The following is a 25169-nucleotide window of genomic DNA, read 5'->3' as shown; positions in this document are numbered from 1 at the left end:
TCTAAGCCTCTTTTCCTTACTTAGTCTTGAGGGCCCATCTATCACATAGAAGACTGGAATTCTATCACTTCTAGAAGCAGGCAATTTTCCTATTCTGACTTCTGCATCACAAGTGACACAGAACCCACTCAATACACGTTCTGCTAAAGAATACTGAATAAGCCTATAAGGCTACATGATGCTCAGAACAAACCACTAATATGCAATATGTATTTTTTTAAAGTTTAATTTTCCCAATTCTAAAGGCTCTGGACTGACCAGTTTTCTACAGGCAGATTAATGACTTGGAAGGAGTTACCTCAGTGCACTTTTTTATGCTCTCAGGTATCAGTCCTGGTCAGCAGGCACCTTGTACCATCAGAGGTCTCCAAAGTAGAATGCAAAACCATAGGGCATGTGCTAGGGTTATAATGGGGACTCTTCACGTGGACTATGGAAGAAATTTTATTTTTATCTATTACATGCCTTTTAATTTTGTTTTCATTACTATATGCTTTCTAACAATAAGTAATATATCCACACAGTGGTACATTTTTTAATGTGTATATAAATATACTGAAGCGATATGCTCATTTTGCTGATAGCAATGCATGACCTGAAAGTTTGAAGACTGTAGCTTTAAATAATTCTGCTAAGCTGAGTGCAATTCAACAAAAATATCTTTGCAACCGAAAAAGTATAAAGTGTGTTTTCTTATGAGGGAGGTTGGGGTGGGCATGGGGAGTGGGCTGGTCTTTATTTTTCATAAAATAAATAAACAAACAAACTTGCAAATCATTCACACTTTATCCAGCTATCAAATAAAGCAATTCCTGTTGGATTTCTCTTCAAAAAGGCACAGTGAAATCCTAAGAGAGTTCTCCCTCCTTCTGTCTCTTTTCCATGAAGTTTGTCATTTGGAAGGACAGGCTGTCAAGTTACTCCGAACCTGTGCTGGATATTAAAAGTCCTGGGTTAAAGTTCCTTTTTCACTGGCATTCTGTGTAATATCAAGCAGTCTATCTAATTTGTCCCTGCCTCATTTCTCTTAAGGGTAAAATAGAGATAATAATACTTAGCACTGAACTCGGAGCAGTGTAGCTTGGATAAAGAACACATTGTTCCTTTTGTCAACTAAATGCAGAGGATCATTAATATAACCTTTAATATCATCACTATAAAATACTGTGACTTTATATACTTTTCCCTTTAAAAATGACTTTCCTTTTAAAAAATAAGATATCACATTTCTAATTACCTCTTTATTTTCTGAACTTCATAAACTCATTTTTTCTGTTTCTCTTTCCCACTCTTACACAAATATACATACACATATTCATTTGCTAGCTTTATGAATGAGAGAAAAACTTTAAGATGGCATCAAGGGAAAAAGGAGGACTTGAAATAATTTCTTTTATTCAGGTTTCTTATAAGTTTTAAAGCTATGTAGGTAGGCCATACAATCATATTGCTTATTTAATACTCAAAATGTTGGTCTAAGAGTAACATACAGATTCTCAAATCAGAGGAACCTTAGGAAAAAAGCTACATCCTAGAACAATGCCTGGGACATAGTAGATGCTGAATAAACATTTGATGAAGGGGATCTCGGAAAATCTTCTTATTTTAATCTTAAAAACGAAAGTCAACGCTGATCATTACAGACTAAGTAACTTGTTTAAGATCACTCAACCAGTTTAAGAGTTAAGTCTAGGATTTATTCCTCCTAATTTCCAGCTTTGGCTTTTTCCCAGAAAACTGTTGACTTGTTTATTTCAGACTTAAATACAATCTGCCAAAGGTGCATCACAGAATAATAATAATAAAAAAAATCAAGACCAGCTCTCAGGTTCACCATCTCCAAGTCACTGAACATGTAATATTCACATACATGGGAAATATGTAAAAAAAAAATCAGATATTTCCACATATACATTATAAAAACGTAAATCTTGCGTATTTTGAATCTAAAGGCCTATTTTTAAGGCAAAGTGGTCAACAGCCAATCTTCCATGACTGACTCTACATTATAGCACAGTCTGCATGTCCACACAGGTGTTTGCAGTACTCTGACTAGCTAAAAGTAGATTGGCTATTTTAGAAAAATGTTTACCTTTGTTTCTGGGTGCTGCTGTATTGATTTTTATGAATTTACCTACAAACGAAGCATTAACAACCTCAGTGCATTATAGTCCTAATAAACTTATGTTGCACTATTTTGGCCTGTGATAGCTAACCCATTATAAAAGAAATCCAAGCTGATAAAGACCTTCTTGGCCACTTGTTAGCCATGTCAGGAGGCAAATCATAACACAATGCACGCCACTTTCATGGGGCACCACACGGCAGCGATCAAATAAACCCCCTCACTTCCATATCCAGTGGAGTTGTAGTTTATGACCATAACCCTCCCAAGTCAAAAGGACAGCAGTTTCAAGCCTGGCAACTTGGTGCAGACAGGGTTTCTTCCCTTCACCTCACTCTACTGGGCCTCTATACCTGTCCTCTCCTACTGTCTACAGGTCCCGAATATTAGAAAATAGAAAATATGATGATCTTTGTGTGTCTCTGTAAAATGTGTGTATGTGTGCGTGTGTTTGGGTGTAACGGGCCTTCTGTTTGGCTGCGCGGTCTGTCAGTCACGGCTCGGGCCAATGGCAGGCTGCCTTATATAAAATGAGTGTTTTCAGTCTCTCCGGGTTGCATGTACTGTATGTGGAGCAGTGTACAGTGAAGCGGAGGCAGAGCGGCTCCGCGAGCTCTTCTCCACTTTCCCATAGAGAAACCCTGACTGGCCGCTGAGGGCGAGCCACACACACGCCCTCACGCCCGGCGAGCCCGCGAGGTAGGCGCCCCCCATCTCCAGCCCTTCCCGGGCGCTCTCCCCGCACTTTCTGTTTTCCTACTCACTTGCGAGCAGCCGGGCTGCAGCCCCAAGGACTCCGCGGTAGGAGCAGCGGCGGCGGCGGCGGCGGCAGCCGGTAGGGTGGACTTGAGGAAGACGGAGGGAGCCCCGCGCGTCCGGAGCCGCCGCCGGCCGGCCAGTTCCCAGGGCACTTTCCCCCTCCGCCAAAACTTTGGGTCGCGAGAGGTCGGGGGCGAGGGTCGCGGTGGCCGCGCCGGCGGGCCCGGGGGCGGGGGGCGCGGAGGCAGTGCCCTGCGAGCGGGAGGCTGGGGGCCGGGCTGGGGAGTAGTAGGCCAGCCGGTGCCAGGCTGCGTTTGCAACCAGCACCTCTCGGCACACAGGCAGCGTCGCCCGAGGGGGGCACGGGAGCCGGGGCGCGGGCTGAGCAGCCCGAGGAAAACAACAACAGAGCCCTCACGCCGGCGGGCGGCTCGTGGCCGCCCGGGGAGCCCAAACTTCATCTCGGCGAAAGTACGTGGAGCCCAGCCTGGGCTCGGCTGCCGGGGAGGTGGGGCCTGGGGAGCTGGGGCAGGGGAGAAGGTACGGGGAGCCAGCTCTCAGTGGATTTATGGAACGTTTCGTGTGCGTTGGTGACCGGGAACAGCAGCCCAGTTGCTCGTTCATCTGGAGAGTTGGGATTTGGGTGTTCCGGCCCCGCGGATCGGTGCCCTCTCACCCCCCACCCCTAACCAAATGCGCGGCGAGTAGAGAAAGTGCTGTTTTAGTGCCAGAGTAGCCTGGAGGAAGAACAGGGGAGAGGGGGAAGAGAGCGAGGGAGAAGGGGAGAGAGAAGAGGGAGGGAAGGGGGGGAGAGGGAGGGGAAGAGAGAGAGGGAGCGAGGACGGGAGGGAAGAGAGGAGGGGGAAGAGGAGGAGGGAGGCTGTGTCAGGATTTTGCTTGAATGTGGGATTATGTTGTGTCAATAAGTTTAAGGTGGAGAGAGCGAGGCTGGGGGTGGTGGTGGAGGGGAGGAGGAAGGCCTTGGCTGTTTAAAGTCTCATTTCTGAAGGTAAGTTATGGCATTGCATGGTCGCGATGACAGAAAACTTACAGATCCTTTATCCGGGGATGGGGTCGATGCCTCTAGAAAGAGCTCCCCAGCTCTCTTGAACCACACTCGTGTTACACTGTTATTTGCTGAGATCCGGGTCGCTAGTAAATTACAGAAATCAGACTCGAGGTTTCTTTTCCTCCTCCACCTCGTCTCGCTCACTCACCCTCAGAAATGTATTATTTTTTATTTATTTTTTGGTATTGTATGAAACTTAACGTAACTGAGACCGAACCCGAGTCCTGTAATTTACAAGGATCCTGAATCCAAGAATCTGGAACACGTTTATGTGCTTTATATCCGCGATCATTTCTGCTAAATGAGGAAGGTAAAACGAAACGATGCAAAAAGCTAAGACACAACATGTACGACAGAGGGGGGGGGGGGGGAGAGGGAGAGACAGAGAGAAGCTATTTTTTGCTTTCTTTTCTGTAGAAAGGAAAATAAAGCGTGCATTCCCCTTCCTTCCCAGTGTGAAGGGTCTAGTCAATATTTTAACTGTCTGAGGACAAATTAGTCCAGGTGGATCTTGTTGAAAAGTTTCGCGAGGTGGGGTGGAGGTTGGGGGGGGGCGAAGGGGGAGGTGGGTGGAGGTTGTGGGGGATGGGGACGGAGCGAGCTCTGCCTCGGCTAATGGTCATTGGCCTGGGGCTTTGAAACCATTGCCTGTCCTGCTAATGACACGTCCAGTTCTCGTCTCCCAGCCGCGGACGCCGGGCTGCCATTCCCGGGGCTTGGTGACGGGGACTGGGGTACTTTCCCCGCGCGGGGAGGGGCGCTCTTCGCCATCCCTTGGGGTTGCCCACTCGCGACGTGGGGGCCCCCACGCGCGCCCCCTCTCCTGCGCGCCGCCGCCACCTCCGCTCGCGCGACTTTTGTAGCCAGCAGGCGGCCAGGGGGCGCGTGGGGTCCCCGGCGCGGACGTCCCCGCGCGGCTACTCGGCGCCCGGCCCCACGCGCGCCGCACGGTCCAAGCCCGGAATGGCAGCGCCGGGCCGGGCGGCGGCGGTGCCTCCCTGGGGGGCAGCGGAGGCAGAGGCAGTGGCGGCGGGATCTTCGCCGGGGCCCGCGGGAGGAGAAGGAGGAGGAGGAGGAGGAGGAGGAGGAGGAGGAGGAGGAGGAGGAACGGGAGGAGGAGGAGGGGAAGGAGGAGGAAGAGGAGGAGAGGGAGGCGTTTTTCTGCTCAGACCGCCGCCAGTTCGAGCGGGCACAAGCATGGGGACACCCCACTCGTTGCTCCTCCGTTGTGGAAAGGTGTTTAGCAGACTTTTACGCCTGGAGTGTGGGATTTGTACTTCATTTTTTTTCTCCCCCCTCTTCCCCAAAGCAAGATGGACTCTATTGCCTTTCTCTTTCTCCCTCTGCCTCTGCCTCTGTCTTGTCAGCCTTTAAGATCGACATTTTGTACTAAGATGCAAACTTGATGGTGACCAGCAACAAAGCCAGGGTGGGATCCCTCGCTCCCTTCCTCCCTCCGCGTTTCCTTGCTTCCCCACCCCGACCTCGCAGACCTGGTGGCCCTGCGCTTGGAGCTGTGGGCTCTGGCGAATGTGTTTTCTCCGGTTGGTTCCGATCTCCAGTCTCGGGATTTTGACCCGGGCCGGGCTTTTGGGAGATGGTTGTAGCCGCCCAGGTCTGCAGGGCTGGGGGCTGCGCGATACCTGGACCCGCTGCCGCCGCGGTGGCACCTCCGGTTGGCTCCTGGGCACGGCAAAGCTTGGGCTGCCTATCGATCGCTATGATTTGGTTACTGGTGTATTTGTCCTGGGGGCGGTGATCACTTGTGCAAGTTGATGAATGATCGCAGTGTGGATTTTGCATTTGCAGAATGGATCAACTTTCCGCTTTGTACAGACTGGGAGTAGGAAGCGAGGGTGCTGAAGACACCCTGGAATGCCAACCGGGCTGCCCCCCTATCCTCTGCCCTTTGAATACTGGGAGCTGCTTTTCCTTCCCTGCCCCTGCTGCTCTTGGGTGGAAGAGGGAGGAGAAAGGGGAGGGGTTGGTGGGAGCTGAACTCCTGGGTTTTGGTGTCCTTGGTTCATAGATATCACAGGACCTGTGACTTTACTATTGTAAAGCTTTACCATACTGACGATGTACCTTTATTCAATACTTTATAGGTCATATCATATGACAAAGGCTTTGCTGCAGTTCATCTTCCTCCCTGTGTACTTTCCATTTACCTTCCTGGGTAAGTATGCAAACTCTTCATACAGGAAAACTGGATAGCTATGAGAAATGACATAAGGGTTCTTATTGTTAACATAGGAAGATGCTCTATTGAGGCTTTAACACCCCAGAAAGCTTATCTTCCCAAGTTTCTCCTTGAAGAAGCCAACTTATGATTATTCGTCGTTAGAGTTCAGCTGCAGGTTATTATTATTATTCCAAGATTGTTTAAATGTTCATTACTTGTTAATCTCCAAGTAAGTGTCATTTGAAAACTTATTCAATAGGCATTTTAATAGATAATGAAATTTTACAGAGTTGAAGGCCTAGTAAATTTGTAAGACGGTACTTTAGAAAGCTTGCAATGGATTACTGTAATTATTAAAAACTGAAGGAAGAATCATTTAGGCCTCTTTAATTATAGTAACTGATATTTGCAGTGCTGTTTTCCAGGTTCTTTTCTTGAGTAAAACATGTTTGTAACAGTTACTTTTGGGTTGGGGAGTGTAGTAAATCTAGTACTTTAGTGTACAGATTTGATTCAAAATTGATAGTAATTTTCTTCAAATTTATATATTTTTTGAGTAATTAGAAACATTTTAGTGGCCTGTATATAATATAAACAGCAACTTTGAGATCTATGGTTAAGTGCCCTTTTCAGATGTATGCTCCCCAAATGGAAAAATCTGCAAAATATGTGTGGAACAGTGTCTGAAAAGTTTGTCAGCAATAACTTGATAAGTGAAACAGAGTTTGTAGAGTATTTGAAAGCAGCATAGTGAGTTGAAACTGCAACTTACAAGGTTGCCTCTGCATTGTAAAGAAACACCCCAGATACTCTTGAGTTGCTGATTGTAAGAAAATTAGTTGTATTAAATTATACAAATCAGCTGTGGTGCTTTGTGATATTACCATAGTGAATTTGGAGATTGTATTTTGTGAATGAAAATTGACTTCAGTTTTCCATGATGGAAAATTCAGGGACCTTGTCTGTTTTGTTTCCTGGCTTGCTGGGAGATTTAGTACATTAATAAAATGTTGTCTTAGTATTAAGAGGAATTGAGTTTGAAGTCCAGGCTTTTGTGGTAGTCTCTATCTAGTAACAAAATATGCTTTGATATTATTGAGGACTTTAGATAAATCTATATAAGTTCTGTGTCCAGTATTTTTTATGGAATGTGAATATTACATTGCTTCATAATTAGATAGTTCATTCAGTTGGAGATCTTAATAATACATCACATATATAACAGGAGTTGGAGTGGTTAGAATGAGATTGTTTTATAAGATGAATTTAGTTACACACTGAAATATGGATTTCAGTGTCTTCGATTTTTTTTTTTTTCCAAACTTACTTGGAAGAGAGGCTTTTCATTCTTGAAAATGTGGCAGTAGTATTCAAATGCACTTCTGATTACTAAAAAACACCACATTTATACACGTGCGTCATATTATTTTGTTCACTGCAGCAAACTTTTAATGTTACTTAATTCTCTGGAAGTATATTTGACCACTTAAACTAACATGGGAGCCAGGCAAGGTGGTGCACTCCCAGCAGCTTGGGATTCTGTGGCAGGAGGATTGCAAGTTCAAAACCAGCCTCAGGAAGAATGAGATACTAGCAATTCAGCGAGATCCTAATTCTAAATAAAATACAAAATATGGCTGGTTGAGTGCCCTTGAGTTCAGTTCCCTCATATCCAAAAATAAAACTAACATGGAAATCAGTACCACAATAAAAGCAATCTGAATGAACTCCTGTATTTCTTTGAGATATCAAATGACTGCTTCATTAAAACAATATTTTCAAGAACAGTCTTGGTCTTTGAAATCAGTGAAGTAGCTTTGATAATATAAAACTTGGATCTTCAAAAGTCACTTTGCCAGTGAATTATCAGTTATTTGCATCTAAAAAATATTAGATATGAAGCTTATCAAAATAAAAATTTAAAGAAATTTTTTGTTTTCTCACTGGCAAGAATTTCCAAACTTTCCATTTTATTATTCTGCAAATCTCCATTAAGTTTTGAAATTGAAGCCTTAGTTTGCATTTCACATTTAATGCCAGCTATTGAAAAGGTGGCTTGTCTCTGGTGTTTCCTAGTATTACATCTTTGGAGATAGTGGGGTGGTTTTGGGAAGAATTGTCTACTAGATATTCAGATATTTTAAAATATTTGCAATCTTGAGACATTAAAAAATCCATCTTGATCTCTGCATCTAAGTTTTTTTAAAAGTGTCGTATTTAAGAGTTTGTGGGATAGCTTTGTTTTTTTATGAAGGAACAACAGGTTTGAAAATGAAGTGGTATAGCTCAGCAACTAAAATAACAAAGCTATATATTTTCAATAAAATTACAATTTCTAATTAGTTATTAAGTAGCGTACTAACATTATATGTTTTCTTGTATTTTATAAAGAACAGAGATAAAAACAGCCATATTTCTAAGTGGATCATGCCATGAATATGAACGACTTTTACAATAGAAATCTTTAATAGAATAAAGGTCTTATAGCTCAACCCCCTTTAAAAAAAACTTTTTTGAAAGTAGTCCTATTATAGATTGCGTTTTTGCTGTACTAAAGGAAATCCCTGAGATGATTATTAGCGTCTCACAAAAGTACAGAGAATGTTTAGTTGTGATATTCAAATTAATCGAGGCAATTAATTTTGACATATTGTATCATCACTAATGTGGAGTACCTATAATTTAAGATTTAAACTTAAGCAGGTACTTAACTTAAAAAGAAGACACTTCTCTTGAACTTGTACTTTGAAGTCCACTTCATTTTTTAACATTTCACCAACCTAGGGCACCTTTTAAAATAGGTCTGAGTGGTATCTTCCCTATATTTTTAGTCAGATTCTTTGCTCTCACTGTTAAATGAAAACAAACCTAACTTCAGCAAGAACATTATAATTTCACTGCTTCTCTTTTATCACATGCCCTGGGGTAAATCAGATGTGTGCAGTCCTTAGGCAACACATTGAGAAACACTACTCAGAAGGCGGTAAGGACCAAGGCTAAGACTGACTGGAGGTTCTTTTTGTGTGAAGAGTCTGTGACCAAATTCAATCAGTAGGTTTGTACTACCTCAAGGGCAGTCATCACATACTGTGTCAAATATTTCAAGTCATACCTGAGCAAAGTTTTGAGTATACCTTTACTCAGCATTCAAAGGTGATCATATTATCCTTCAGAAAGCAATTACAGTTTCTTGAAATGCCAGTACACTGTACATTTTTTTTTTAAACCGAGGATTGAATTTAGGTGCCTCACTACTGTACAATAATCACCAGCCCTTTTTATTTTTAAATTTGAGACTGAATAGGGCTAATTTGCTGAGGCCTCCATAGTTGCTGCGATTACAGGCATGTGCCACCACGTCCAGCTTTACTGTACATCATTTAAGAACTGTGGCTCAGGAGGTTGAGGCAGGAGGATCTCAAGTTCAAAGCCAGCCTTAGCAACGGTGAGGTGCTAAGCAACTCAGTGAGACCGCCTGTAGATAAAATACAAAATAAGCCAATCCCAAAGAACTAAAGGCCAAATGATTTCTTTGATAAGTGGATGATGATACATAACTGGGGGTGGGAGGGAGGCAAGAATGGAGGAAGGATGGATTGCATAGAGGAAAGTGAGGGGTGGAAGGGAGTCGGGGAAGGAAAAATAACAGAGTGAGACCAACATCATTATCCTGTGAACATGTATGATTACACAAATGGTATGACTGTACTTCGTGTACAATCAGAGAAACAATAGTTGTACCCCATTTTTGTACAATGAATCAAAATAAAAAAAAAAAATACAAAATAGGCTGGGGATATGCTCAGTGGCCAAGTACCCCTGAGTTCAATCCCCGGTACACACAAAACAAAACAAAAACTTTTACATAAAAAGATATACATGGGAAATCCTTATTATTTATGTTTTCATTTTTTTTCTTTCAAAAAAAATGATATGGTAAAAATTGAAATAAGTGCCAATTATACAAAGAATGCCAAAGAAGGCAAGCCAGTAAAGAATTCTATCTAGAGGTATATATAAATAGGAGAGAATGAGAGAAAGACTTAAAGGATTAAATACCATGAAGCATTGACACACCTACCAGAATATAAAGTTGAATTATGTGAATGTGATCAAGAATCCAGGAAGTAAAATAACTTCACACAGCAAGGAGGTGGTATAAAAATATCAAAAATTTAATGAGCGAGTTGGATCTTATGAAACCTTAGAAAAATTTAAAATATTGTAAAATGTTGGTTAAATAATTAAAGCACAGTCTTCAGGTAAAAAGTTCAGGCAGTACAGTAGAAGACATTGGAATGGAATAACTGATCCTAAAAAGAACATACAAGTTTGCATTTTTTTTGTAAAATGAGTAATTAAATAAAAGACCAATAACAATTAAAAGGAGAAATGAGGATAAAGATTGTTTAAAACAGCTATATTTCTCAAATGTTTAGACCGTGATGATTGGTGGGGAATACCTTTTATATCCCGACCTACATAAAAGAACTGAAACAAAAGTTTCCTAAAACAGTACAAAGTGCAGTAACCTCTGGATATTTCTTATTCCTATCTAATCTTTGTAAATTGAATCTGTTCCAAGATGTTTTATTAGATAAAAAATACTGAATATATCCACTAAATTGATTTTATAACTTATAGTTTGAAAAACACTAACCTAGAGTGCTTGCTAAAAATGGAGGTCTGTAGGCCGCATCCCTAATGGATTCTTGGGTGGGGTCCAGAAATTTAGATGATAGCTAGTTTAGATTCTGAAGTAGGTGGGAGGTCCTTTGACATAACTTTGATAGGCTCACCTGTAAGGGACAGAGAGCTAAAGACTGAATGGAAGTTGTATGTGCTCTTGAGGTGGTTGACTGCTAAAGTCTTCGTCCAGCCTCACCTTTCTGTATTTCAGTCAGCATGGTTGTACCACTGAGGCCCTCATCCCTCTCTGTAGATACTCACATAGGTGTAGTGCAGGGAGCAAAGGGTTTGCAGAGTCCTAGGTTCCAGTCCTGCTGCCACCTGAGGGACTTAGAGCATGTCATTTCATGACTCTTGAACTTCCATCATTTATTGTATGTGTAAAATGGATATATTAATATTTACCAAGCAGTAGTACAAGAAAGACACAGACCCTTATGCATAGTCAGCACTCAGTGTATAGTGTCGGTTTCTATAGTTTTAGTTCACCTCACTTCAGCCCCCACTTTGAAATTTTTTGAAGCTGTACCTTTTAGTTTTTCTTTCCTCTCAAGTCATTCTCAACTTTGTATCATGAGACACTGGTGCATTTATAACTTGATGTGAGTTACTGGAGAGGTAATTAGGGAAGGAAATAATAAGAATAACCAAAAGAAAAGAAAAAACCTGAAGCATACTGTGGTGAATACAATGCTCCTTTAGGTTTGGGGAATGACTTTTCCACCTCTTTAAAAAGACATAGCATAGGACAGGAAAAATCTCTTCATATTTCAAGGTAGTTAGTTGATAGCACTGAGCATTTCTCTGGTGACTTTGACACATATTAGGATGTCTTAGAGCATCAATTTTCAAACTTTTTTCATCACACATGACTATTTATACATGGGGCATTATAATTTCCCTGGTTATAGACATAGATAAATTATGCTGTAGGTTTTATAGGTAGTTTACAGTGTGATTAAACCATTTCTTTTGCTATCAAGAAGAGAAATCTGAATATAAGCTAGTATGATATAATAAAAATTTTGAATATTCTCATATATACCTATAAAATTGTTTATAAACTGTTACTTTAACTCTCCTAATTATTTGGAAGCATTCCTCATAACTAGGTAGAATTTACCTTGTGTTAAGGTATGAAGATTGAGAAACATTACATGTGAAATGCTTAATAAATTACATTGCACAACATAGGCCCTTAAATAAAGAGGGGCAGGCTAAGGAGAAGATGAATGGGAAATGCATCAACCAGATCCCTTAAATCTCAAACAATGTGAAAAAGAAAAGCTAGGGAAAATGAAACATATGATCAAATGCAAAGGAAGTACAGAAGGCTACAGGTATTATGGTTCTCAACATTATAGTCTTATCAAATACACCTTGTCTCTCACATAGAAATTTATTCTAAAAGTAGCCTCAAGAATCATTTAATTTATATGAACAAATAAAATTAATTTTTATATTTCCCCATTTTAAGATTATAGTTGCCAGGAACATTTTCCTTCTTTGCTAAATTTTAATTTGCCATACTTTTATGATCTCTAGTACATTAATAGACTATATATTGAAAATGTCTCAGTATTTTGATGTGTAGTCGTATTGAAAACAGATTCACCACCCTTTATCTAAACTTATGAAAAACGTTTTCCTTCAAAAGTTTCTTTTTCCTCCAAAGTTTGGTATTAAAATTCATTTAATAGCAAAACCTAACCCAAACTGTCATAGGAATGTTTAAAATTGTTTTTAAGCCCTCTTAGAATGTTCACTTATTTTACTGTATAAGTAGTAATAGTGACTGATTGATTATGAGGTGCTATGCTGGATCTAGTTAGAAATGTTACATAATATGTACTATTTGCACCTTAATTTAAACATAAAAAATTTCACAAAGATCTGACTTGAAATATATATGGACCTGAGGGTTTTAGGTAAGGGATTATGATCCTATTATATTAACTTCATTAGTTCACAGAGTGAAATTATCTGATATTCTTACCCATTTAACTTAATGAAATTCCTTCTGCAAATTTTGATCACTGATCATCTGAACATTTGATCATTGCAAGCTGGTCATTGTAAGCTGGCAAATCGTGGAAAGCCTTTTAACATTATATATAACTTCATCAACTGTGTCTTTGGCTCTAAATATCAGAGTGCAAGTCATAAGAGGGTAGAAAGTCAGGAAAGCAAAATATAGTAGTTAACATTATTTGTACTCCAAGAAAGTTGAGCAGAGTGAAAAGCTTCTGGACAAGGAAAACTTAAACACACATAGGCTGCTTAGTTTACGTTTAAGTGAGCCTTTTACATTCCATTTTAGCATTGTGATTTCTGTGTTGTAGTTTTTGTTTTATTAAATAAGCACAAATTCATATAATATTTGAAATTTCTATGTTGAATGTTTTTTCAATATTCAATGCTGAACAAATTTCAGACTGTGAGTTTCACGAAAGTGTTCTTTTCTTTATTATGTTTCCACTTTTTTATGGGTTTCTTTCCATTTATCAGAAAAATAAAAACAAATAGTATTTTATTCTATTCTCAGATGAAAACGTTTTCAGGTTTTATTGTTTACAGAGATTTTAGATTCCTTTGTTTTCAGTAATTAGGAAATATTAAGATTTTGCCTTTTACTTTCCTATAAAACTAATATAGGAAAATGAAAAGTATGTTTTATAGGGAAGAATCTCGATATCACTCTAGAAATAGTCTTCATTTGATAGAGACTGAAACTATTAATGCTAAAGAATTATTTATTGATATGACTTATTTATTGACATACATGACTACATTCCTTAGTGTAGAAAAGTCACAGACGGAATAATTCAGAGGGAGTCTCATTAACATTGTTGATTCTTTTTTTTATGGGGGATACTGGGGATTGAACCCAGTGACTCTTCACTAGTGAGCCACATCCCTGTTCCTTTTTTTAAAAACAAACAAACAAACATCATTTATGTATGTATGTATGTATTTATTTTTTGGTATCGGGGATTTAACTCAGGGGCACTCGACCACTGAGCCACATCTCCAGACCTATTTTGTATTTTATTTAGAGACAGGGTCTCACTGAGTTGCTTAGCACCTCGCTTTGCTAAGACTGGCTTTGAATTTGCAATCCTCCTGCCTCAGCCTCCTGAGCTGCTGGGATTACAGGTGTGCCCTATAGCACCTGACATCCCTGCCCCTTTTATTTTTTATTTTGAGACAGGGTCTCATTAAGTTACTGAAGTCCTCACTGAATTGTTGAGGTTAACCTCGAACTTGCAATCCTGCCTTAGCCTCCTGAGCTCCTGGGATTACCTGGTATATGTGACGGCACCCAGGTGTTGATTCTTTTAATATTAAGAAATGCTGAGTTGTTTTTCAGCTTTTGGTGTACCTCTCAAAACTTACCCAAGCGTAGCATTCTCATTGACTGCAAAGGGAATATAGTGGGGCATATAACAAAGTGAGAAAATAAATCTCTACGTACAGCTGTCAAACTGTTGTTATTTTTTGAGTTGCTGAAATTTTCATTTTCTTTTTTCCCCTCCCTCTTTTCTCTTCCTTTTCTCCTCCCCTCCCTTCCCCTCTCTTCTCGCCCTACCTTTTCATCTCTCCTTTTACTCTTGGCCTTCAGCCTGTTGTGTTCAGTAACGTACATCTGTGATACTACCTGAAAGTACTTGAGATTGAGAATATGGGCTTGATCTTCATTTTTTTTATAACTTTAATTTTAAAGATTTGTAGTTTTTGAGTTGTTTTTAAGTATTTAACACTACTCATATAATAAAATTGTTGATACATGAGTTTGAGACTTATAAACTTCCCTACATATAAGTGTCAATTAGGAAGAGATTATCAGGAACCTTTAGCAGGTCTATGTGAAATAAAAACACCTGTTGTTTTTATAAAATAAAGTGAACTAAATGCTTTATTCAGTCATTTTTCTCTCTTAGAGTGATAAAATGACTCCACACTTTGATTTATACTTAAGAGAAAGTTGAATGTGGTTTTTAGAACAGTTTCCCAAGTAATAGTTTATATTAGTGGGAAAAGAGAAAGATAATTTGAACCAAGAGCCTCCTTTGCCGCATAAGTTTTATTTTTCACAACTTTCAGATGAGAAGTACCTTATTTTAATGATGAGGAAACTAAGTCTCAGGTTAAATAACTTGTCTGAAGTCATATAGCTAGTCAGTGATCTTACCAGGCTTAGATGGCCTGTCTGCAGTGCTCTAGTCTCCTGGGGCTTTTTCTATGTTTACCTGCCACTAGGACCACATTCCAAGAAGTTAGAAATGAAAGGTTTGGGACAACTTTTAGCCAAGAATTACCCCCACTTTGTCTCCCTCTCTAAGGAAGAATCTCCTTCGTTTTTGAGGTGATAATGTTGGAACTCTGTTCTTTATCACTTTTTTAAGGGAGTTGGGTGAGATAGTCTCTGATCCAGGACCTGTTGTAAATTTTCATCTTCTAGGTCACTGTCAAAGTCTAAATTGGCCCAACACTGAATTTACAAATTGACATGTAATTAGTCAACTTTTTTTTTTGGGGGGGAGGGGTTGGTATATCTAGTATAGAAATGTTGATAGCCAGCATTATTTTTAACATTTATTAATTCTTCTGATGCATCAATAGAAGTCATTTGTTCTGTCATGAGAAAGTGAGTTTTCAAAGTTGAACATCCTATGTCTGCTCTGGTAGTTTTTAATTCTTAATCAGTGAATATATTTTACAAGAGGAGCTTAACAATGTAACATCAATAGTGTTATAAAATAGTTTTCTGGCACTTACTTTGAAAGGAAATTCAGTTTTAGTGGAAAAATTAATAAGTAGATTCACTTCACGGCCTTTACTATGCTGTATCTGATGAACAAACATGAATTAGATATAGGGTCAGTCAAAAGTTCTACTTCATCAGTTTTGGAAGTGTGTTTAAGGGTATATTACTTTCGATTTATTTTACCTAAGAAGTTTGTTTCTGTTGTGATAAGTAGAATGGATTTTATAAATTACACATTTGTGTGGAGGTAGAAATCAATTAGAAAATACAAAGTAATTTATTGCCTTTTGGTACTGTGAGCCCTATTCATCTGAAATTAAATTATTTTATCTTTGCAAATTAGCAAAGTCAGTCTAATTCAGATATAGAAGATTAAAAGTTTGTCATTCTTTTTCTTAACCTTTAAGTGGGTTTTATTTTTCCCTTAGGCATGAAATATGTAAATAGTGTTTATTTTAGCAAAGTAGCATTTGCCAATGATGATCTTATTACCATACTCTGCTTTTTTTGCATTATTTTAGCCAAATAATACCTTACCAAAGGTTCTGAGTTTCCAGTTGTTGCCTCACCTCCTCCTCTCCCCACAGTAAACCAATTTTGCACTCTTCTCATTCAAATAGGTTGGTAACTTGAATTAGTTTAAGTTTTATGGCATTTTACACATTTCTTTCTCCTTGTTTTCTTGAGTTATGTTCGAACATTTTCCAAATTAAATAATTTGAACAAGTGTTGGTGAGACTCAGGTAGCAAACCAGTATCAGTTTAATTCAGTGTTCATAGATCAAATACCTACTCATGTTGATGCTTGACCTAGACTTGAGGATATACAGATAATATGAAACAACCCTTGTCCTCAAAGCAACATGTTCTACAGCTGAGAAAGCCAGTTGATGAAATATCTATCATATGAGTTAATCTGTGCTAATTGTTTGAAAATATATGGTGCAAAAAAGTACTAAGTAAATATCAGTGGAAAACTGGCCAATTCCGGCATAAGAGCTGGACCTTGAAACATGTGGGGAGTTTTTAGCTGTGGTGCTGTTTACCCTTATTGTCATTAAGATTGTAAAACTAATTTGGCTGCAGCACTAGAATGAATTTTTAAAAATCACTTTCGTTTAAATATTAGTGCATCCCTAAAGGATCTCTGAACACTTATTTAGATGCCCAAATAGATTTAAGTACATCAGAAATTAAAGACTAATATTAAAGTCTGATAATTTTTTAGCCAAAAGGACATGAACAACTACATAACCACATTTTCTAAACCATCATTGTTCCAGGTATTACAAAAACCTAACAGATTGAAAACAAGTAAAAGAAAGAAAAAAAGGAAAATTTAGCTCAAAAAAAAAAAAAAAAGATAAATTTTCTATAGCACAAAGGGAAGTACAGAAGGAATGGTCAGAATAAGTATGTTCTGATCTTACAGGAGCCAAAGCAAACTCAGTGACCTGGGATTATTATATATAACAAAATATAAGTAGATCAACAATTCTAGAAGATAAGTTGAATGTAAAGAAAAATTCTAATATTTTTCTTACTCCTACTCCAAGTGGACTGTGTGATTCATGTTTTAGGTTTTCAGAATCCTACTTTGGAGACTGCTGGCAAAAATTGGGCAGTGTCACACCATGTCTAGGTATGTTCCATGAGATCAGGGACTTCTTTGTTTACTGCAGTATCCCCATCTAGAACATAGTAGGAACTTAATAGATACTATTAAATGAATATACAAAATTAGAGCAGTTGGTAGGGGAGAGAACAGTTTAGCTCAGCATAAGAAATATGGCAAATATTGGTGGGGACGATGTTTATTGATGTTTCTCTTATGCCTATAAAAGTGCCTGCTACAAAGTAGGGACTCAGTAAGTATAAGTTGACTTCATAGGAGTATGGATATTGTGTAGTATAGCATGAGGGATCTGGCAGAGGTCATAAGTCCTTGACATGAGAAGGCAAGTTCCAGGAGGACCTTTAAAGCAGAACACTATATGGAGATTGACTGTAAGTAGGTGGGAAGATCAGCTCATGGGAGTTCAGATTGTTAGCAAGAACATCTCTGAGGAATGATGACTTAGGTTGGTTACCTCATCTTAAACAGTGAGATCTGGGTTTTACTCATTTTTGTACCCTCCTGTCCTAGGATATAGTATGGTAGGTATCTAATTAATTTTTGTTGAATTGAATTACTCTGTTTTGTACTCTGTACTGGATATTGGAGGCCCTGAACTTGCAAGAATGAATCAAAGTCAAGATCAGAGGCCTGTAAATGAGTCCTTTTCTGAATGAACTATGGTCCTGGTACAATAGGCAGATATGTTTTCAAGCCTTGGCAGTGTTAGCCCATATAGAGGGTGCTCTAGTGACTACAACTTCTATTTTCCTATTCCTTCTTGCCCATCACTGACACTGGGATATGTCATGAATCACCCTAACCTATACTACTAAAACACGACTGAATTTATTTACAAAATAAGGTATATTATATTTTCTCTCCTCCTTTCGGAATATTCTTATTCATAAAATAAACTTGTCTTTTGTTTTACTGAACATTATCAGTAACAGCTTTGGCATTAGGTCTCCTTTAGAATCTAGCCACATGGAGGTATCCTTCTTTGGCTCTGCTGCACTGGTCAAGACAGATAGCTCCTTTTATCTCACTTAGACATGTTTATTTAAAGTGGTTTCATATCTGTACAATTAATAAATTATGGTATTCTAATTTGCTTTTCTGACACCTTATAGTAAATGTAGAAGTTCCTCTTTGTTCTTACTAAAATGGTCTAATCTGCTCAAGCTTCTCCAAAATTGAATGAAAACTTATTTTCTTTTGAAGCCTTCTTGCATCTTTGGTATGATCTCTCAGTAAAAGACCTGGACAGTGAAACATCTTTGCTGTCCTCCAGTTAGTCATGAAGTCATCAAATCTTTATTGCAAGGCCATTATCCTTATTATTGCTTAGCAGTGGTTATATCATACACTTGTTATTTCAGCTTAGAGTTTACATTGTGATTTCACAGACATTATTTTATTTGCTCTTTTCTAACTGTGCTATGAGGTAGATAGTAGGATATCATCATTCCCATTTTACAGGTGAAGTTAAGTGGCTTAACTTAGCTAATAAACTTAGACATTTATTTTTAAGTACTTGCAACAGTCTTGCTGAAAGTTAAGTGACTTGACCCAGGTCACTGAGTTTGCTTTGGCTCCTGTAAGATCAGAACATACTTATTCTGACCATTCCTTCTGTACTTCCCTTTGTGCTATAGAAAATTTATCTTTTTTTTTTTTTTTTTTGAGCTAAATTTTCCTTTTTTTCTTTCTTTTACTTGTTTTCAATCTGTTAGGTTTTTGTAATACCTGGAACAATGATGGTTTAGAAAATGTGGTTATGTAGTTGTTCATGTCCTTTTGGCTAAAAAATTATCAGACTTTAATATTAGTCTTTAATTTCTGATGTACTTAAATCTATTTGGGCATCTAAATAAGTGTTCAGAGATCCTTTAGGGAATCTGTACATCTGGACTTTTTTTTTTTTTAATAGCTTGTAATGGAAAATAAAGTGTATGAAAAGTGATTTGAAAATATGATTTGATATCTAGATATTTGAAATACTCTTAGTTCTAGAACATTTTCAGTTCACAATTTGTTCATCAACTAGTATTTTCAGAGAAATGCAGACAAGTGCTCAAGTATTTTTTCTTTTTAAATTTAAAATGCATTTTAATTTGGCACTTTATAGAAGGAGAAGTTTCATGGATTGGTTGGAAAAGTTAGGAAATCTCGTGTAACTCTGCCAGCAATAAAAGAGAAGATTTTCCTATCTAAAAGTTATTTCAGGACCAATTAAACAATTAATATTTTACATAATACAGAGGTTTATTTGTTAGGATCTTATCTCCAAGTTCTCCATGACTCAAGAGGTCTACTAATTATTTTACTGTGGGAGAGTGATAAAAGATTGTTCACATTAGAACTCCAGAACTTTTAAAATTTAATTATTTTAGTGTTGATACAGAAGCAGTTAATTTAGAATGTTTATTTCTGTTGATTCCCTTTGCTTCAATTTAATTTTTATACTTTGTATTTGATTATTTATACTGCCTTTGGACATAGTGTATTATTAATGGCTAAAGAAGAGGTTTGTTAAGAAATTTCAGTTTGATAAAACCAGAGCATGTGATTATTGAAGAAGGCATGAAATGGTGGAAGTGATTGGAAGCCATTAACTTTTTTTTTTGCTTTTCCTTTGAAGTGAACGGTGGATATAAAAGTCATGAGGATAATTAGGTGTGTAGTTATTTCCTACCCTCAGCCCCTCTGTACTTCCCCTGCATCAATTCTAGGGCCTCATACATGCTAGGCAAGCTCTCTGCCACTGAGCTATACCCCCAGCCCTTTTTATTTTACGACAGGGTCTTGCTGAGTTGCCCAATCTGGCCTCAGACTTGTGATCCTCTTGCCTCAGTCTCCAAGTAGCTGAATTACAGGCCTGCACCACCACGCCTGCCTGTTGGACCTTCAGTTCTAAGCAATGATGTAAACTAAGAAGCACTTCACAACAACCCTGTGAAGTAGGAATTATTGTCTTCCTCCATTTTAGATGTGGGAACTGTCTCAGAGGCTTGCCAGCTTACCCATTCTTCTGGTAAATGTTGGAGCTGGTGTTCCTTCCCAGTTCACTTTGTCTACTGAGGCCACGTGCATAATCACTCACTCTCTTATCCTGCCTCTTGTGCTTCCCATAGGCATTTATATCACTCCATTGTGCATGGACCTCTCTAGACTTTCACTGAGTTGTAATGTCTTCGGTTTAAAGTATGACTTTCCAACCCAGGATAAAATTTCCTTTTCTTTATTTGTGTTCCTACATCATCAAGCAGATTGTCATATACACAGTTGTTCCTCAGTTACTTGTTTCTTGAATCACTCCAAGAATATGGTAAAATTATAAAGTTAAAATATATAGAGATGAAATATCTGTGATTTAAAAGAAACATTATACTACAATAAGCAAAAGAAAGTAGTTTTCAGATAACGTAAACCTAAAGAGTAATAGAATTTTAGCTCTACATATTTCAGATGATCTTAGAATAATACAGTCTGTCATTTTAAATTTGAAGAAAACAAGGTACAGAGTGAGGAACTGGATCCTTGGCTGTTTGAGTGGCAGAGCTGGGTCTAAGATATAAGACTTCTTGGTGTTTTGCTATGGAAATTTGCCTACCTCCCAAACAATGTGGAAAACATATTTAGCCAATTTAATGGTACCATCTGCACAGCAATATATGTGGTCTTTTTTTTTTTTTTTTTTGATCATTATTTTTTATAAGTGGTTAAAACAATTTAAGAACTGAAATGTATTGTTAGAATGAAACTATATGTAATATATTATACATATTACTTTGAAATCATTTTATCTTAGTTGACTTAGTGGTAGGTATATAGTGATTTTGGTAGCTTAACAGTTAGTTGAAACATGGCTTGAATGTAGCGCCCTGTGTGCTGTGAAAACATGAGGAATTTGCAAAACAATAACACATTGTTAAATGGCATACCAGTTTATCAAATGCCCTAAGTTTATTGCAGTTTGATTTTAGGAAGAATCATCCCAGCCTCACAGTAGCTCATCCTAATCTTAAGCAAAAGAGCTTTAGTAAGTTATTCTTGGGTTGTTAGATTTGTTCTATCTATGAAAGTATAAACCGCTCAAAGCTTATCAGGAGAAAAGAAGTTTGTAAAACCATAACAGATTTAGTTGTGAAAGAGTGGTTTAACTGATCTGTGTACTGTGGTGCCTCATGGTGGCCTTATTAGGAAACTACTGTAGTGAAATAAAGTGACCATGTACCTTGCCACTGTGACTGAATCCCCTCAAATGTGTATGGACTAAATATTAGTGAATTAAGAACACAGATGATATTTTCTAGGTTGGTATTTTTGTAAGTTTCACTTGGTAGAAATTAACCTCAGCTCTGCAGTTCAGAGAAGAAACCTGGTATGCTTTATCACAGTTGCATTCCTGGGAGCTTGCCTAAGGAATGGCCATCACTCAGCCATAAACTCCTAGAGAATAAGGACCAGGTAGTCTGGGCAGCTGCCACTGTTCCACTCCTTTGTATAAATTAGAAAAAAAGACACCCTTTCTTGAGAAAAATTGTCATAATAGATTGATTTTGCTTATAACAAGACACTTCAATGCCTTCGGGCATGAAATTGTCATAGTAAATATACAGACCTGTCTTTGTACGTTGCGCCCCCTATGTTTGTTCACGGCACAGTTTGCGTGGATATATACAGACACCCTGCAGGCAGACATATCCTAGGAGATCTTGTCTTTAGACATCAGATATTAAAAGATCACATCTAGAAATCTACAAATATAGCCCTTGAATATAACATGTTAGTTATTAGCTAGGTGTGGTATGTACACCTGCAATCCTAGATACTTGGAGGGCTGAGGCAGGCGGATCACAAATTTGAGATGAGCCTGAGCAACTTAGCAAGACCTTGTCTCAAAACACAAAATAGAAAATAAAGGGGTTAGAGATGTAGCTCATTGGTAGAGTACCCCTGAGTTCAAACCTCAATACAGTTAAAAAAAAAAAAAAAAAAAGGTTATTTAGGCAAATCATTGTTGAATATTATAAACAAAAAGAAATTAATAAAAAAATAGGTAATGGAGACATTACTTCTGTGATGCAGTACTGGCAAAAGGCTCTACGTTCTGTTACACACCTTTTGGCCCAACAGATTTTATGGACTTTTAAAGTTATGCTATCTTTTAGTCTGATTAAAAGAAGAAAATTTACTGACCTTTATAAAGGAGCTTTCTTTTATTAGATGGGTGCTATAATAGAATGTAAAATGACTTTAAGCACCTACCTCTTTCATCTGTCATTAAAAGTTAATTGTCACATCATATAAGTCCAACTTGATGGGATTTTTAACATACCAAAAATTGGCAACCTGTGATGAAGAATGTATGCTCTGTGAGCATTTGAGTTAAGAGAAAGGACAGATGAACCTTTTATAAATCTGAAGTGCAGCTAAATGGAAATAAAAGTTTTAATTTTTGAGGGAGAATGGTGATAGTGGATCAGTACCTATGTTTAGTTGAAAGCCGAAGATTTCAGAATGCTGTGTATCTGACTTTAGGGTGGTTGTGTAAGAGGCTGTCTGTACAGGTTTAATTCCCTACATATTTGGAAAGGTAGCAATGTCGTCTTTATCTTTGTGCTAGTCCATGTAATTATTTTCTTAATGAGTAATAATTACCTTTTTTATTCTTTAAGGAGTGGCAATTGGTAAGATATTCAGCAGGAAATCCATTACTATGGCTGGCATAGTCTGTGTGCTTCCTTGGTCTAGTTTGGGTCTTGCTCAGTAGCTAGAGATGATGCTTTAAGTAGTTAAAACCATAGTTTTGCTGGGGCTTTTGTTTGAGTCAGGATCAAATATGACATGGTTGTAAAACATGGAACTCCAAATAAAGATTTCAAAACTCCTCACAGATTGGTAGAAAGGACAGTAAAATGTTGGGTTTGTAAAAAGAAGAGTCTGCTTGTGGGTAGCAACTCAAAGGTGCTAATTTTTTTTAGTAGGAATGTTACACATGAAACCTCAAGCTAATCCTGAACCCTTTACTTTTATTTAGGTCCCACAGGCTAATGATCAGTTTTCTTGCTCTGTAATACCTAACCTTCCCAGAACTTTCTCACCAGCTCCCTAGCTCACAGCAGACAGATAGTGATTGAGTCAGCACACTCTTCTGTGCCCTTTGATGATCAGTTCTAAGACATGGGAGTCTCTGAACATCCATGCTTAGATTCCTCAACTGTTCATACTTTGCAAGATGTTACTTCTTCCCTACTCACTTTTGACTATATGTTATTAATCATTTATTTTTACTAGTGTTTTAGGAAACTTTAATATGGTAACTTAAGGGTCATAGTTTTTAAAGCCCATTGTCAGAATAGACTAATTAGTTACTTGTTTCTGGCTACATTAATACCAGAATTTTCAAGATTCCAAGATACACAGGGCCACATGATTAAATAATCATTATCAAGTGGATTTACAGACAAATCTAGGGATATATCATCTTATGTTAGGCTAGACTTTCATAAGAAAGTTGTAAACTCTTTTTGAAATTTTATTACCTTTTTTTTCGTTTATGGAAAAGGTTGGTATTATTAAGTTAAACAACAACAAAAAAGTTTACCATTATGAAAGCCAGTAGTATAATGTTAAATCAAGGAAAGCATTTTCATTAAATATCATATTAATTTTAAATGTATGATTTAGTTATTTGAAAATCCTATTTCATTACAATATGATAATAGTATACCTGAAAATGATACATGATTCCTTTATTCCACCATCTATTTCTGTATTTTTAGAAGTGAAAGTAATTATATGGATTTGCTGAGTAACTTTTTACCCAATTTCTGTTATGGTCTATTAATATAACTGCTCTGCTAGTTTATTTATTCTGACTTTTACGTAATGTGTATGTTAAGTAAACTTTATAATGTTCAACATAGTTTGAAAGATTAATCAATACTTGGTTCTTTGCTTTAAAAACCTGAATTATTAAATTAACAATCATTTCAGTTGTTTTGTATTATGAGATAATACTAGAAGAGTTTTGCTCCAAATATGAAATAAACTCAAACATTCTCCATTTATTTATTTATTGATGAAAATTTATAGCTCTTAATGGTTAGCTACAGTCAGGATAATAGCATAAGTTATACTGAAGAAATGTAAAAAAAAGTAGAAAGAATTTATGATGATTCTTAAACAGTATCTTTAGAAAATTTATGGTATTAATATTGTATTTTCAGGGATCATTTTTGTAGTTCATAAGTTAATGATATTGGTGACCATTCACTAAATATCAGCTCAGTAAGTTAAATTATTGAGCTTTATCTTACATATAGGTAATGATTATAATTACACGACTTGATAGCACCTAGCTCAATACTTATTAAGAAAATGGGCATTTTTGAATAAATGAAATACGAGGCAGAATTGGGAGACTTGTAGGCTCTTTTGGCGTACTTTTAAGATCTTTTCCAGATTTCCATGAAACCTATCCCAGTTGATTTTCTTTTTGTTTTATATTTGTCTTTCCCTTCAAGAAATGAACAAAACATGACATTAAATAAATATTTACTATCCATTTGTACATCAGGTACTCTTCTGTATACTCTTAAATATCTCGATTTATTGAAGATCATAACAGGTATTAGTAGACATAATTTATCCAACCTCCCTACCTCTCCCTTCTGTTGTCTGCTCTGTCTTGTTCTTTTCTCTCACAGATTTTGAGATGGAACCTCTAATAGAAGGGGTAACCCACTTGGAATCACACAGGAGGGGATTGCATCCAAATCCAAAGTCACTACCATTTCCACTGTCCTCACTTAGGTACTCATATGCCTAGAGTATTTAATTTCCAATTTCTGAAACAATTGGTTGTTTTCCTCATTTGCTTGACTTTTTTCCCTCAAGATTTAAAATGAAGTTCTGTGTCCAGCCACACTCTCAGAAACCTAATTAAGTTGG

At 37.7% G+C, this 25169-nt stretch overlaps 2 protein-coding genes across 10 annotated transcripts in view; one reads left to right on the top strand and one right to left on the bottom strand.

The window, feature by feature from the left end:
• Nucleotides 1-3473, bottom strand: part of LOC124992540 (formin-like protein 14) — a 141565-nt gene extending 138092 nt beyond the window's left edge. For both annotated transcript variants that reach the window (XM_047563434.1, XM_047563433.1), the window contains exon 1: nucleotides 2890-3473. In XM_047563434.1, coding sequence (XP_047419390.1) covers nucleotides 2890-3345 — 456 coding nt within the window. In that variant the 5' untranslated portion in view covers nucleotides 3346-3473. The remainder of the gene's footprint in view (nucleotides 1-2889) is intronic.
• The window catches only part of Bbx (BBX high mobility group box domain containing), a 246833-nt gene continuing 224352 nt past the window's right edge, over nucleotides 2689-25169 (top strand). For 6 of the 8 annotated variants that reach the window (XM_047563432.1, XM_047563431.1, XM_047563430.1 and 3 more), the window contains exons 1-2: nucleotides 2689-2824; nucleotides 6059-6129. The gene's annotated coding sequence lies outside the window, so the exon portion shown is untranslated. Of the gene's footprint in view, nucleotides 2825-3848; nucleotides 3894-4234; nucleotides 4264-6058; nucleotides 6130-25169 lie in introns of those variants that run through there. The other 2 variants (XM_047563426.1, XM_047563427.1) reach the window with 2 other exon arrangements.

Source organism: Sciurus carolinensis, chromosome 9 (genome assembly GCF_902686445.1).
Source record: "Sciurus carolinensis chromosome 9, mSciCar1.2, whole genome shotgun sequence".
In the NCBI taxonomy this organism is placed as follows: Eukaryota; Metazoa; Chordata; class Mammalia; order Rodentia; family Sciuridae; genus Sciurus; species Sciurus carolinensis.
Note: the sequence above shows the minus strand (reverse complement) of the source record. Positions and strands in the feature narration are given on the sequence as shown.